The sequence below is a fragment of the Gavialis gangeticus genome, unplaced genomic scaffold, assembly GCF_001723915.1.
Source record: "Gavialis gangeticus isolate Ggan-Ray unplaced genomic scaffold, GavGan_comp1, whole genome shotgun sequence".
NCBI lineage: Eukaryota > Metazoa > Chordata > Crocodylia > Gavialidae > Gavialis > Gavialis gangeticus.
In genome coordinates, this window is record NW_017729025.1 from 119,804,084 (window position 1) to 119,816,840 (window position 12,757).

The following is a 12,757-nucleotide window of genomic DNA, read 5'->3' on the forward strand; positions in this document are numbered from 1 at the left end:
TCTAGTGAGAAGATAAGGGTGGGGGCAGGCAGAAATGGCATAGAGATAATCATGGAGGGCTTGTAGATGAGGAATAGGGATAAAGTAGGAGAAGTGTCTTTCACTTGGCTGCTGTGACAAACTATACCTCGAAGAGGGTCCCACATAACATAGCTGGAGCTCATTGCTGTGTAGTGCAGAGGTTCATGTTATTGAAACCTGGTCAGTTAAAACTATGACATTGAATCAAATAGATCTCAACCAATCTCCTTGGCTTTGAGTGATAGCTGAATGGCACAGTCCCAGAAGTAAAACAAACTAAGAAAATATGTTGAGTGGAAGAAAGGATTAGTCAAAAGCCCCACCAGTACTCAAGTAGTACTGAAACTCTCCATAAATACTGAGGAAAGTGGAGAAGGTTAAAAGGAATCCCTACATTGTGTCTGCAAGTAATAGGTGCCAACAATCAGCAGATAGTCTTATTTGTAACAAGAGCTGGTTCTGAACTACCTGATTTAATAGTCATCAGTTACCTCAAGCAGAGGAGGAGAACTTTATTTCTGAAATTTGAGTGGCGCTGAGCTCCTTTTAAGATTGGAACATATAAATGGCATGCTTTGAAACAGTGCAAAGAAAAGTAAACAAAGAAGTGAAAATAGAAGTCCTTGTGACTCATCTAAAACTAAAAATCCAGTTTTGAGGGGCCTCACTGACTCCTTTGGAGAAGACCAGATCATGAATGGGACTTGTGGTAACAGTCAGAAAGACACGACTTAGAATGAACTCTTGACAACACTATTAGAATTTGACTGGTAAAGAAAGCAAATCAGTTTAGAATTCAATTTATGTAAGGTACTACTTTGGAAATAATAGAGAAATCAAAATACTAAAAGGAAGGACCCTGAGACACAGATAAAAGGAAGCAGCTGGCAGAATATTGGTTACAGAGGCTGCTTTCAGACAATTAACCCCCCCCCCCCTTGCACTTTACGGGAAGAAGCAGTGCATTACTTCAATGCAGTTCTGCAGCATCTGTAAAGATTGGGCACTTTGGCAGGGCTTTTTGGCACTTTTAGCCAAAGCTGATTCAGTTGGCTATTAGGTACAAGTTCCAACAAAACCCCCCTAAAGCAGCCAATCTTTACATATACTGTAGAGCCGGGCTGAAGTAACGTGCTGCCTCTTTTGGGCATGTGTGGGACTTGATGTGTTTCTGCGCCGAGTTTTAAGTAAAGCACTGTTTTTATTTTAGTCTGCAAGCACACTCGGTGTTTCTCTGTTCTTCTTGTACTCTGCTTTGTACATATCTTTTCACAGTATCTGATGAAGCTTGTGCAATATATATAACTCTTGACAACACTATTATATAGATAATTTTTTATATATATCTCTTGACAGCAACATACATATATATCACCGAAGCTTTCATAAGCAGCTTACTTCATCAGATGCTGTGAAAGGCCATGAATATTTTAATTTAAATATACACATATACATATACATACACACACTAACCAAAGTGTGTGTGTGTATGTATATGTGTGTATATATATGTGTGTGTGTGTGCACGCGTTTGTGTATGTATATATAAATATGTGTGTGTATATATATATATATATATACATATTATATATATGTTTGTGTGTGTGTGGATATGGATATATATGGATATGGATATATATATTATATTATCTTTATATATGTATGTATGCATAGTATACTACTGAACTGATTTCACTAGACATTCTATTCTTGATGTAGCAATGTTTGACAGCAGGTTATATTCTTGTGGACATGAATTGAAGCAATTTGCTCTGAAGTCTATGTTTAGACATGTAACTGTCAGTCCAGTTATAATCTGATGGGATGGCAAGAGCCAACGTCAAAAACAATAAGATTCCCACTGAAAATGGATGTAGTCAGACTCTGATCCATAGTTAGCACCGTTAAATTACAGAACACCACCAATGAAACACTGGTCACCAACTGCTGAGAGTTCATTCAACAAAACAGTTGAAAAAGTCAGTCCTCTAAAATCCAATGTCAGAATCACCAGGGATTTGCAGAGAAATTGAGGAGGAAAAAAAAAACACATAATACCTAATTAAACTATCCATATGAGTTAGGGTTTGAGAGCTGCTGCTGCTTGATGAAAATAATATTATGTGTATCTTCAGCAGGCCAAACATAATCATAAACAGCACTGCTATTGGAAGAGATAGTCCATAGATATATGATGCTGTCACTGTTGGTGGACAAATACTGCAAAGGAATAGATAACACCTGCTCAGGTTTCCAGAAAGGAGAGAAATAACAGGTAGTAAGCTTGAGGTATCTTACCAGAGGAGGTTCCAGATACATGAAGCTGATTGAGATAGCTGAGCTCCTGCTGCACCAACAACTAATGTACTTATTGATGCCTCTCAAAACTGGAGTTCATGACTCATTGCAGACCTGCAGATCAGCATGACAGAATGGGACACTTAAGAGAGTAACTGAATACTGCCAGAAGTAGGTTATATATTTCTAAAAGTTTGTATTAGGTTAATGGCAATTCTTAATTGTGGTAGTCATGTTTGACTGAGAAAAAATATCCTGGAAAGGTTTAAGAGACTCTTAAAACAGTCATTTGAAATTTGTTATAGTTTGAAGTAGCCCGTGGTACATAGCAAGTCAGAATTTAGACACTGAATGAAGGAGACCTCTGTCAGATTATTTAGATTCAATTTATTTCTAAAGAGCATAGCTAGGACTAAAGCGTAGTTAGAAAAACTTTGACAGAACTAGTATCCACTGGGTAATGAAATTCCATCAAAATAAAAATACTGAGGAAAACCATAATATTTTTCTTTTTTTTTTGGTGGGGGAAAAATAGGGTGTGGTGGGATATGAGAAAATGTTAAAATTTCAGAATGAAACGAAAAAGACAGAAATAGATTGGGGAAGGATATGGGGCTACTAATACTTATGGAGGAAGAGAGGAGGAGAGGAACCAGGAAACAGTTAAATGTAGCACCAGTTTCTCCATAAATAGCATGTAGTATAGGTTTATTTGTCCAGTATGCTGTAAGGATAAGGGTAAAAAAACACATTTCAAAGAGACATAGCTGGTTTGACAAGTTTGAAATAAATGTGGTTAATTTCACATTAAGTAGCAAATCCCAAATGCACTTTCCAATGTATGGTTTAGGAGTCTTAATGTATTAGCGGTCTTCTGGTGATGGAGGGAGGTTCTGATTGTACAGTGCTCATTGTATTTCCCGTGGGGAACAGAAAAGCCCTTATACTTTTTTAAATTTGCAAAACTGCAATATTACCCTCATCCCCTCCCTAAGTTCATAGGGCAAATTGCTTAACACAGATGGATTAATTTCTATAAATGAAAAAGCAATCCATATTTCACCAAACAGTCTCCATAATATTCTTTTTGAGCTGTCTATATGACTATAGTATGTTTGGCATTCATTAGCCTTCAGATAACTAAGAGCTGTTTGCTAAAGACCTCCTACTGTTAAAAAGAAACTACTCATTTCTTCTCTGCAGCACTCCAACAGTTCTGAAGTCTTTCATTTCATTGGTATAGGAGAGAGATAACTGACACAAGGAGCTGGAAAAGCCTTTAAAAATATGTGTTTGAAGAACTGGCTTTCTGTTCCCAAATGAATTGTTGTGAGTTTTTGGACAATGTGTAAGATTTACCATTTTAAAACAATGGAACCAGGATTCTATAGCATAGCCTTGTTATTTTCAAGTGTCTACCCAGATACAAATATTAACATTTAAAAAAGATGTCAGAACCCAAAAGGCCTATTATCAGTGTCTGTTTTAGAATTCATAACAGAACTTATTCCTGAGGAGTAGTCTTCATCATAGTCTCGTGTAATGGAATGAATCATCAATTCTCTCTTTCCATTAGTTCAGGGATATTATATTTTTGAAGTACCTTAGGCCTGTCTAAATAAAGCCTTCTCATTAACTGTAATGGGCTATGAATTAAACCACCTAATTTATTTCTGCTAGATACACAAGAAAAATAAAATCCTATAGAAATGTTTATCATAATCATGGATTTAGTGCATTCTAAACAGGTAAACCTTTAGAACTGATGTTATCCAGTCTGTGAGAATGATCTTCTGAATCTCATTATCAAGCACTATATCCAATGGTACCACAATATCAGGTTTATGTTTTATTTTATGTATTTTATTTATGCTTTATTAACAACCAATTATAAACCTCCATCTGTTTGTATAGATGGACATAAAGGTTGTATCAGTATCAAAAGAAATCAGTACAATCTGTTGTAGTACAGCTATTTTTTCTGCCTGATCTTATAGCAATACAAGTAGAGCAAAACAATTGTAGCCTTGACACTGCTTCATTCAGAGCCAAATGGTAATTTAGCTAGCTTTTAATGCTACAGGATCATGCAGCTGTAACTTTTAGATCAGAGGTATCAAAAGCACAGGCTGTGGAGCCCTATCACATGATTTGTGGTGCTTCCTATGAGTCTTGGACTATCCCTATGTGCTACGTGCAACATGTAACATGCAACATATGGCAGCTCCAGCCCTGCGTACTGCATGCAATACACAGGGGTGGAGCCAGCGTGCACTGCAGCCAGCATGCAGGGCAAGTCCAGGGTGGTCACCATGTACAGCTGACTCTCCAAGCCTGGTCCCATGAGCACATGCAATGCACATCCTGAACTGGCTTTGCATGCTGTACATGGAACACAGGTCTGGAGTGACACATGTGCTGCATACAGTGTGCAGGACTGTTCCATGGCATGAGCTGCATGTGGCACCCATAGCAGACCTGCACTGGATATGGCATCCATGGACCTGATCTAGCCTGCAGATCAGCCCCATGCCCCTCTTTGGCCTGCAGGACCAGTAAAATTTGATATCCCTAATGTATGATACAGTAGCCCTCCCCACCCAAACCCCAATTTTTTGAACTGGCTAAAATGGGAGGCCATTGCAAATAGGGAAGTATTTGATTTGGATTTGGATTCAGCTAATTTGGAGGACAGTGATTTGATCTGGAGATTCAGATTACTGCCCCAAATCAGTTCAACCAAATTAGCTTCGGAAGATCCGGTGATTCATCCACAGACTATAAAGGGGAATCACTGAAATACCTATAACTTTGTCATTTGTTGGCATATTTGGATGAAAACAGCAGGGATGGTAGCCCCCTTTCCCCCTCCCTCCCAGCCTGTCTCTCACCCACTGATGCCCCAATTTACGTTTTCACTGACTGGCTTTCTTGCCCGCATTGCATGCCAGTCTATGGCTTCTTTACTATTCCTTCCATCCAGGAACAGCACACACACACACACCAACTGCAGGTGCTTCCTCAGTCTGACAAAGGGTTTTAAACCCAAAAGCCTATGCCTCGCAAATGACATCCCAAATAGCTAAGCTCATCTGGAGCCTCACAACTCCACTGCAACCAGAAAGCCTCAGGCCTCTCAAAGATCTTACAGGTCTGGGCTTTCCCCAGCCAGGACTGTGCATGTGTGTGGTGGCTGGAGATTATAGGGTGCCTCCTACCCACCTTTCACCAGGGAGGTCCTTGATCCTGGCATTTTCTGGGGCTACCGCACTGCTGGCAGTCTCACCATACCTCCCAACCCTGGCAGGGTGCCATTTTCGGTCATGCTCAGGACCTGGGCTGCCTCCTTCTCCATAGCCCCAACCCCTACCTCCAAGTTTCTCCTGGCACAGGAGCTCAGCAGGAAGCTGTTCTTCCCCTGCTGGCTGGTGATGCAGTGAGTGCCACCTCCAGCTCTGAGACCAGGGCATTAAATGATTTTTTAAAAAAGGAAATAGGTGTGGACAGAGTGAGGAGGATGGGACTCCATCTGCAGGTGGTTCTTGGGGAACCCCAGCAGTAGCAGGTTTACCTTCAGGAACACCAGCTGCTCCACCAAACCAGGATCCAAGGAGGTGCAGTGGGGTGTCACAATAACCCCAGCAATGCTGAAAACTCTCTCGCTTGGAACACTGGTTAGTGGACAGGACAGGTGTTCCCAGGCAACCATGGCTAGATCCTGCCACATCTGGCTGTGAGTTGCCCCATAGGCCAAGGGGTTGCGGACCAGTGGCTCTATGTTATCGGTGAGATATGTAGCCACCGAAGCCTTGGTGCTACCTGCCCAAGACTGGGGTCTGGTGTGTCTGGGCCCCAACATTGAAGCCAGGCCCTTGGCCCACATTGGCAGTGGTTGGTGTGGAGGAGACTGGCTGGTGCTGGGAGTGCTGGCACAGGAAAGTGGATCCCCCTCTTCCACATCTCCTTGCCTCTGCCCTTCCGCCTCCCTGACTCTGTTCACCAGCACCCCCATCCAGTGATCAAGGGTTTTGGTCCTGCACATGCTCCCCTTCAACCTTGGGTCACACATGCCCACCAGCACATAGACCATACTGGGCTGCAACAGATCCAGCATGTTTTTGATGCCCTCCTTCAGCTGCTTCACCAGTGCATACACCTCTGGTGAAAGCGGCTTGCCCCAGTCAGGAACATTGGTCCCCTGGAACTTCTCCATTTGGTTCTCAAGCTCCTTCACTATGGAATCACCTAGCTAAGGAGAGCATCACCAGCACTGGGGGACTCAGTATCCTCAAGGAACAGCTTGAACACCATCAAGATCTGAGAGATGGTATCCCACTCCACTTTGTTAAGGGAGCTGCTGATCCCGATCTCCCTGAGTAAAGCCATCTCATGGATGGCCTTCTGTTGCTCCACCAGCTTTTCCAGAATCAGGTATGTGGACTTCCACTGAGTCTCCACATCCTGTATGATTTTGTGCTTTGGGATGCTCAGCTGTGCCTGTTTCTCCTGCAGAATCTTGCCCCCTTGATGCTGCAGTGAAAGTAGCCCACCACTGTCCTGCATTTTGAAATCACCTGGGTGGTAGTGATGGTGCCACCACTGGCAGCCCTGTCCCCCTCCAAGACATCCCTGACTATAAGGTGGAACTTGAGTGCCACACAGTGGATGCCAGCAAAGTTGGCATCATGGACTGCCTTGACCATATTGGCCCTGTTGTCAGTGACCATGAACCTGCAAGTGAGCTCACCCTGCCCAATGAACCAACCATGCACCATGCAGTTCATGGCCACCACGATCTCCATTGCTGTGTGGGACTCATCTATCACCTCGGCTTGAAGAAGAGCCCACCAATGGCCTGACTGATGGTACCAGTGTTCTGTGAGGGAAAGGTAGGCATGATATCTACCCCGGCTGCTCCAGATGTCCAAGGTGAAGTGCAGTTACCTGTGGACCTGCCTTGCACAGCTCCTCCATCAAGTACTCCCTGCATGCCTCATACAGAAAGGGAGCCACTGTCCTGTTAAAGGTGGTGCATGCAGGCACTTTGTAGTATGGGGCCATGGACCACCTGAATCCTTGCCACTCAACTAAGGAGAGGGGCTGACCATCCAGAGCAAGCATCTCCCCAATGTTCTGGGTGACCTTACTTGCCTTTGGAATGGGCCCCCCTTTGTCTCTGCCTTTTTCCTACCACTCCAGGGTGGACTGCCTCTCCTTTAGGGGATGGGAGCTTTGGAGTGAGAGGGGGAATGCCCTTTGGGCACACTCCCACAGGTGCCAGGCTCAGGAGGAGCAAGGGCAGCAGCATCACCACAGTGGTGAAGTGTTTTACCTACTTGCCCTGACTGATCTGCCTTCGGCAATGCTGGCAGATAGCAAGCGTGGGATAATCTGCCACCACAAAATGATCCCACACTACACTACTCACCCACTTCTGGGTTCAGGGTGGGTATCCTGCCTTATTCCCCTCCTCAGCCAGAAGAGACACAAGAACAGGAGGAGCTGACTCAGCTGAGCTACTTGCCTCCACAACCTCAACCTCAGCCTCCTCTAAGGTGCTTTCCAAAGAAGGAGACCTGGCTGTAAGGGAACTTGGAGGGGTGTGGAGCACAAACTCAAATTTTCCCTCATTCCCCAGAATTTCCTTTGCGAAGGCACTCAGGTCTCCTGCTTCCAGATCCAGCTCCTCTGGCACTGGGAGGCTCACACTGGGAGATGAAAGTGGGGTGGAGGAGGTACTGGTGCTGGTGGCTATTTCTGGTGTTAGGGGAGGTGGTGCAGGTGCAGAGTCAGGTACTGCTCCTACCTCCTTGTTTCCATTGGCAGCAGAAGACACATCACTGCTAGGAAAGAGGATGTGTCTATGTTTGGGGGGTGGAGGAGGACTTTCAGCTCTCCCCTTACTCCCTCTAGCCCCTCTCCCTCCCCCGCCTGGAGACCTGGCACCTGCCTTTCCAGCAAGCTTCATATTAATCTTTGCTGTGCTGGAAAATGTGTGTGTATGCAACTGTAATACCTCTTCTTCTGTCTGTGTGTGTAACTAATATCTCTTCTTCTCTGATTTCTGTACGTGTCTGACTAATTTCTCTGTTTACTGTATGTGTGTGTAATTAATAATATTAATATCTGTTCTTCTCTGATTACTGTATGTGTCTGTAATTAACTAATATCTATTCTTCTTCTCTGTTTACTGCATGTGTGTGAGTGTGTGTAATGTATGTACTTTCCTGAACAGTGCTGGATTACACTGCCAGGGAAAACATAGCTTTCTTTTTAAAAAGTGTGGGATAAACAAAATAACAAGAAAAAATAAGAGGTTTTTGGGGGAAGAATAAGTTGAAAGAAATGGATTGGATAGTGATAAATAGAGGGATTCTAGGCAAGGGTGGTTAGTAAGCTGTATCCAATCCTTTCCAAGAAGACAGACTAGCGTGAGACTGACTAGGAAGCCAAGCCAGTTCAATAGTACCTTTCAGATGCTGTTTCTCAGGCAGAAACAGCTCACAAAAGGAACAGAAAGGCTACAGATAGAGGCTTATATGCTGTTTCTATGTCCCTTCCCCAGAGCACTGTGATTGGATGGGGACTCAAGGAAAGATAAGTCAGTGGCCAGCTACAGATTTCAGTCTTCCTCCCCCACCCTGCTCCCCCACCCCCTTTGCAGTTTCTGTTCCCCTGAAAAACTGCCTTCCAAACCACCGAATCTCTGAATCTTTTTCCAAATCTTTTGCAAATAGATTTGGATGCTCCAAATTGATATGGAGGAGTTTTTTGGTTTCCTGATTCAGATTCGGTGATTCAGCCTCTGAATTGTGCTGAATCTTCTCTGAATCGAATCAGTGACTGAAGCTTCACGCACCCCTATCAAATGGACACTTGTTGATGCCCAATTTGCCTTTAAAAGAATTCTTCAGTTATAATGATATATTTTCTTTTCATGTATTTGTTGTCTTATCTTCTACTATAGTTCTTGTGAAGGCTAAAAGAACCTGGAAATATTAAAATAGATTCAAAACTACTCTGCTGATGTATCTACCTAACTATTGTGCAAATTCCATATAAAACATTGTTCCAGATTTGTTTCTTTTGTTCCAATATCATTACTTCTTTGAGATGGTAGAGAGTATAAAACCAACTGGTCTTAAATGGCCAGTTATAAAGTTTTCTAGTGTAGAGGTGCTCTTAACAGCTGTAACACAAAGTAGCTGAATGCTACATCTTCCCCCAACCCAGGCACACCTTTGCATAAAGACAGGATGGGCAAACTGGGGGAGGCAACATAGCATATGTGCACTGGTACAAAATACAAAGTAGATAATAAATAACAATTATGATAGTCAATTATTTACAGCTGATTCTGTGCACACGCCTGATTTTGGGGTGCGATAAGTTTGTAACCCATGTGTATGTTTGATATAATTTTTTCACTTTAATTTCTCTTCCCTGTCTTCAGCAAAGTGCATCCACAGAGAAAGAGACCCTTCATGTTGCCTCAGCAAAAGGAGGAAACCAAAGCATCCAGGAGTGTGATTCTCAAAACGTAAGATGAATCCACTTGGGAATAGGGGCTTAATATAAATAAAATGCAAACTTTCTTGTTTTTAAAGCTGTCTGTCTTTAACAATCACGTTGGTCCATATATTTTACAAGTTGGCTATTCTACATTCTGATGTTGAAGAGCAGGTAAATCAATGAAGATGTATATCCTGGGTCTCTTTTAGGGATCAGTTTACAAGGTTTGTAAATCTGTTGTGAAGGTAAAGCAGTAAAGAGATGGAATAATGAGTTACAAGTTCAGCAGTCTACTTATTCCCAAAGTGGTTTGGTTGGAAAGCTTCTATAATACAGTAACACAGAGAATGTTGTTTATGTAATCTTTCTATTTGTAAGCAGGAACATCTGTTGCAGTTGCTTATTTGAAGGAAGAGAGAGAGAGAGAGAAAACCTAAATGAGATGTTTACCTTGACCAGTAAAAGACAATAATGTAATTATAAAATCGTGTTACTTAGTCTACCCCCGAGTTAGTGACTAGCAGAATATATGATTCTTTCCATGACGCATCTGACAGAGGCACCAAAATGTCAACCTTAATACAGACAAAATATACATAAAAGCAAAAAAATTATACTCATTATTGTGAAAACTCAGTCAATTTATTACAGATCTTTAAAAACTAAAACAGGGAAGTGTTGCTTACAAAATGTCTCCTTTGAATGTCCTTGACTATTCCAAATGATGTTGTACCAATATGACATTAACACATATTCTGATGAGAAATGGGAAAACAGTAAGAAAAGTTTTAAGTTATCAATAATCGCACCTTGGGTTGACCTCATTGGCTAGGATACTGCCACTGTGTAAAGTACTAAATACACTGCCTTCCCTTAAATGTAGTAACCTGAACGTAAGTGAATAGCCTGCTGGCAGTAATAATAGCAACACATTGCCTTTTCCATTCAAACTTGAACATGGATCATCAATCCATATGTGTGAACTCTTATGCAAGGGTTGCCTCACTCAAGTCCAGCAATGCAGCTTCTGGTGCACAGGAGCCTTTTGACTGCATAAAGGAACATGCTGTACTACAAGAACATACTACACAAAATTTAAAGGTATAAGAGAATTAGATTAACACTACAAGGTTGAGAGAACTGAGCCTGCTGCCTTCAGCTCTATAAAGAATCGTGTCATGTGATAAATTGAATTTGTTTATCAGTGATGCAAGTTTTAAAATGAGAATAAAATTGTATAAATAATAACACATACAATATTATTTGAGCAGCTGCAGTGAAACCATTACAGTGTATTGCTGAGCAATTAATATGTAGACACTTTGTTGTTTTATATGTTTGCTTGAAGATTTTCCATGGAAATATTTTAAGTGGAAAGAAAGAAAGGAAACAAATGTAGAAAACTATCCAAAAGCTACACAAAATAACAAGATAATTAGAAATTCTACTTACTATGGTACCTCCTGGGAATGGTTATTTGTATGTATCATCATTCACTGTTCTCTGTGAGTAGGTATTCCCAGCCAAACCACATTTACTATGATGTTCTGTGAATCCCATTATAGAATCATAGAAAATTTGGGCTGGAAGGGACTTCAGGAGGGTCACCTAGTCCAGTCCTCTGCTTAATGCAGGACGATCCCAAACTACATCATCCCAACCAAAGCTTTCTCTAGCCAGGTCTTAAAAACCTCAAAGGAGGTTTTTCACAGCCTCTCTTGGTAACCTGTTCCTCTGCTTTACCACCCTGCTAGTGAGAAAATTCTTCCTAATATCTAACCTAAACTTCCCTTGCTGCAACTAAGACTGTTGCTCCTTGTTCTGTCAACTGCCATCCCTTAGAACAGTCTAGCCCTATCTTCTTTTGAACCCCCTTCCAGATAATTGAATGCTTCTGTTAAATCCCCCTCTCAGTCTTCTCTTCTCTAAACTAAATATTCCCAGCCCCCTTACCATTCTCATTGCCATTCACTGGAATATCCAGTTTGTCCATGTCCTTTCTATAGTGGGGGACCCTAAACATGGACACAGTACTCCAGATTTGGCTGCACCAGTGCTAAACAGAGGGGAAGAATCACTTCCCTTGATCTGCTGGCAACACTTTTATAAATGCAGCCCAGTATGCTGTTAGTCTTCTTGGCAACCAGGGCACACTGTTGCCTTATATTCAGCTTGCTGTCCACTGTAACACTCAGATCCTTTTCTGGAGACCTGCTGCCCAGCCAGTCAGCCCCAAGCCTGTACCAGGGAATGGGACTGTTTCATCCTAAGTGCAGGACTTTGTTGAACCTCATGAGATTCCTTTTGCCCAATCCTTCAGTTTGTCTAGGTCACTCTGAATCCTCGCCCTACCCTCAGCTTGGTGTCATCTGCAAACTTACTGAGGGTGCACTCTATACCATCTTCCAGGTCTTTGATGAAGATATTGAACAAAACAGGCCCCAAGGCCAACCCCTGGAACACTCCATGTGATACTGGCTGTCAACTAGACATTGAGCCATTGATTACTACTCTCTACATTCAGTTCTCCAGCCAGTTTTCTATCTATCTTACAGTCCATTCATCCAGTCAAGACTTCCTTAGCTTGCCTACAAGAATGTTGTGGGAGACTTTATCAAAAGCCTTGTTAAAATCAAGGTATACTACATCCACTGGTCTCCCTGCATCCACAGAGCCAGTCACCTCATCATGGAAGGCAATCAGGTTGGTCAGGCATAACTTGGTGATTCCATGCTGACTGTTCCTAATTACCTTCTTCTCCTCCAAGTGCTTAGAAATGGATTCCTTGAGGATTTGCTCCACGATTTTGCCAGGGAATGAGGTGAGGCTAACTGGTCTGTAGTTTCTGTCACGGAAAATCTTAAAGGTGTGCTGACAACACAGAAAAACTAGAACTGACATGCGCAAGACAGGCTCATGGAATTTT

The 12,757-nt window shown here is 42.3% G+C and overlaps 1 protein-coding gene across 4 annotated transcripts in view; it reads left to right on the forward strand.

Annotated features, from left to right (window-relative positions):
* The window catches only part of LUZP2 (leucine zipper protein 2), a 479,617-nt gene extending 469,698 nt beyond the window's left edge, over window positions 1-9,919 (forward strand). For all 4 annotated transcript variants that reach the window (XM_019519485.1, XM_019519482.1, XM_019519483.1 and 1 more), the window contains one exon: window positions 9,773-9,919. In XM_019519485.1, coding sequence (XP_019375030.1) covers window positions 9,773-9,868 — 96 coding nt within the window. In that variant the 3' untranslated portion in view covers window positions 9,869-9,919. The remainder of the gene's footprint in view (window positions 1-9,772) is intronic.
* The last annotated feature ends 2,838 nt before the right edge of the window (window positions 9,920-12,757 follow it).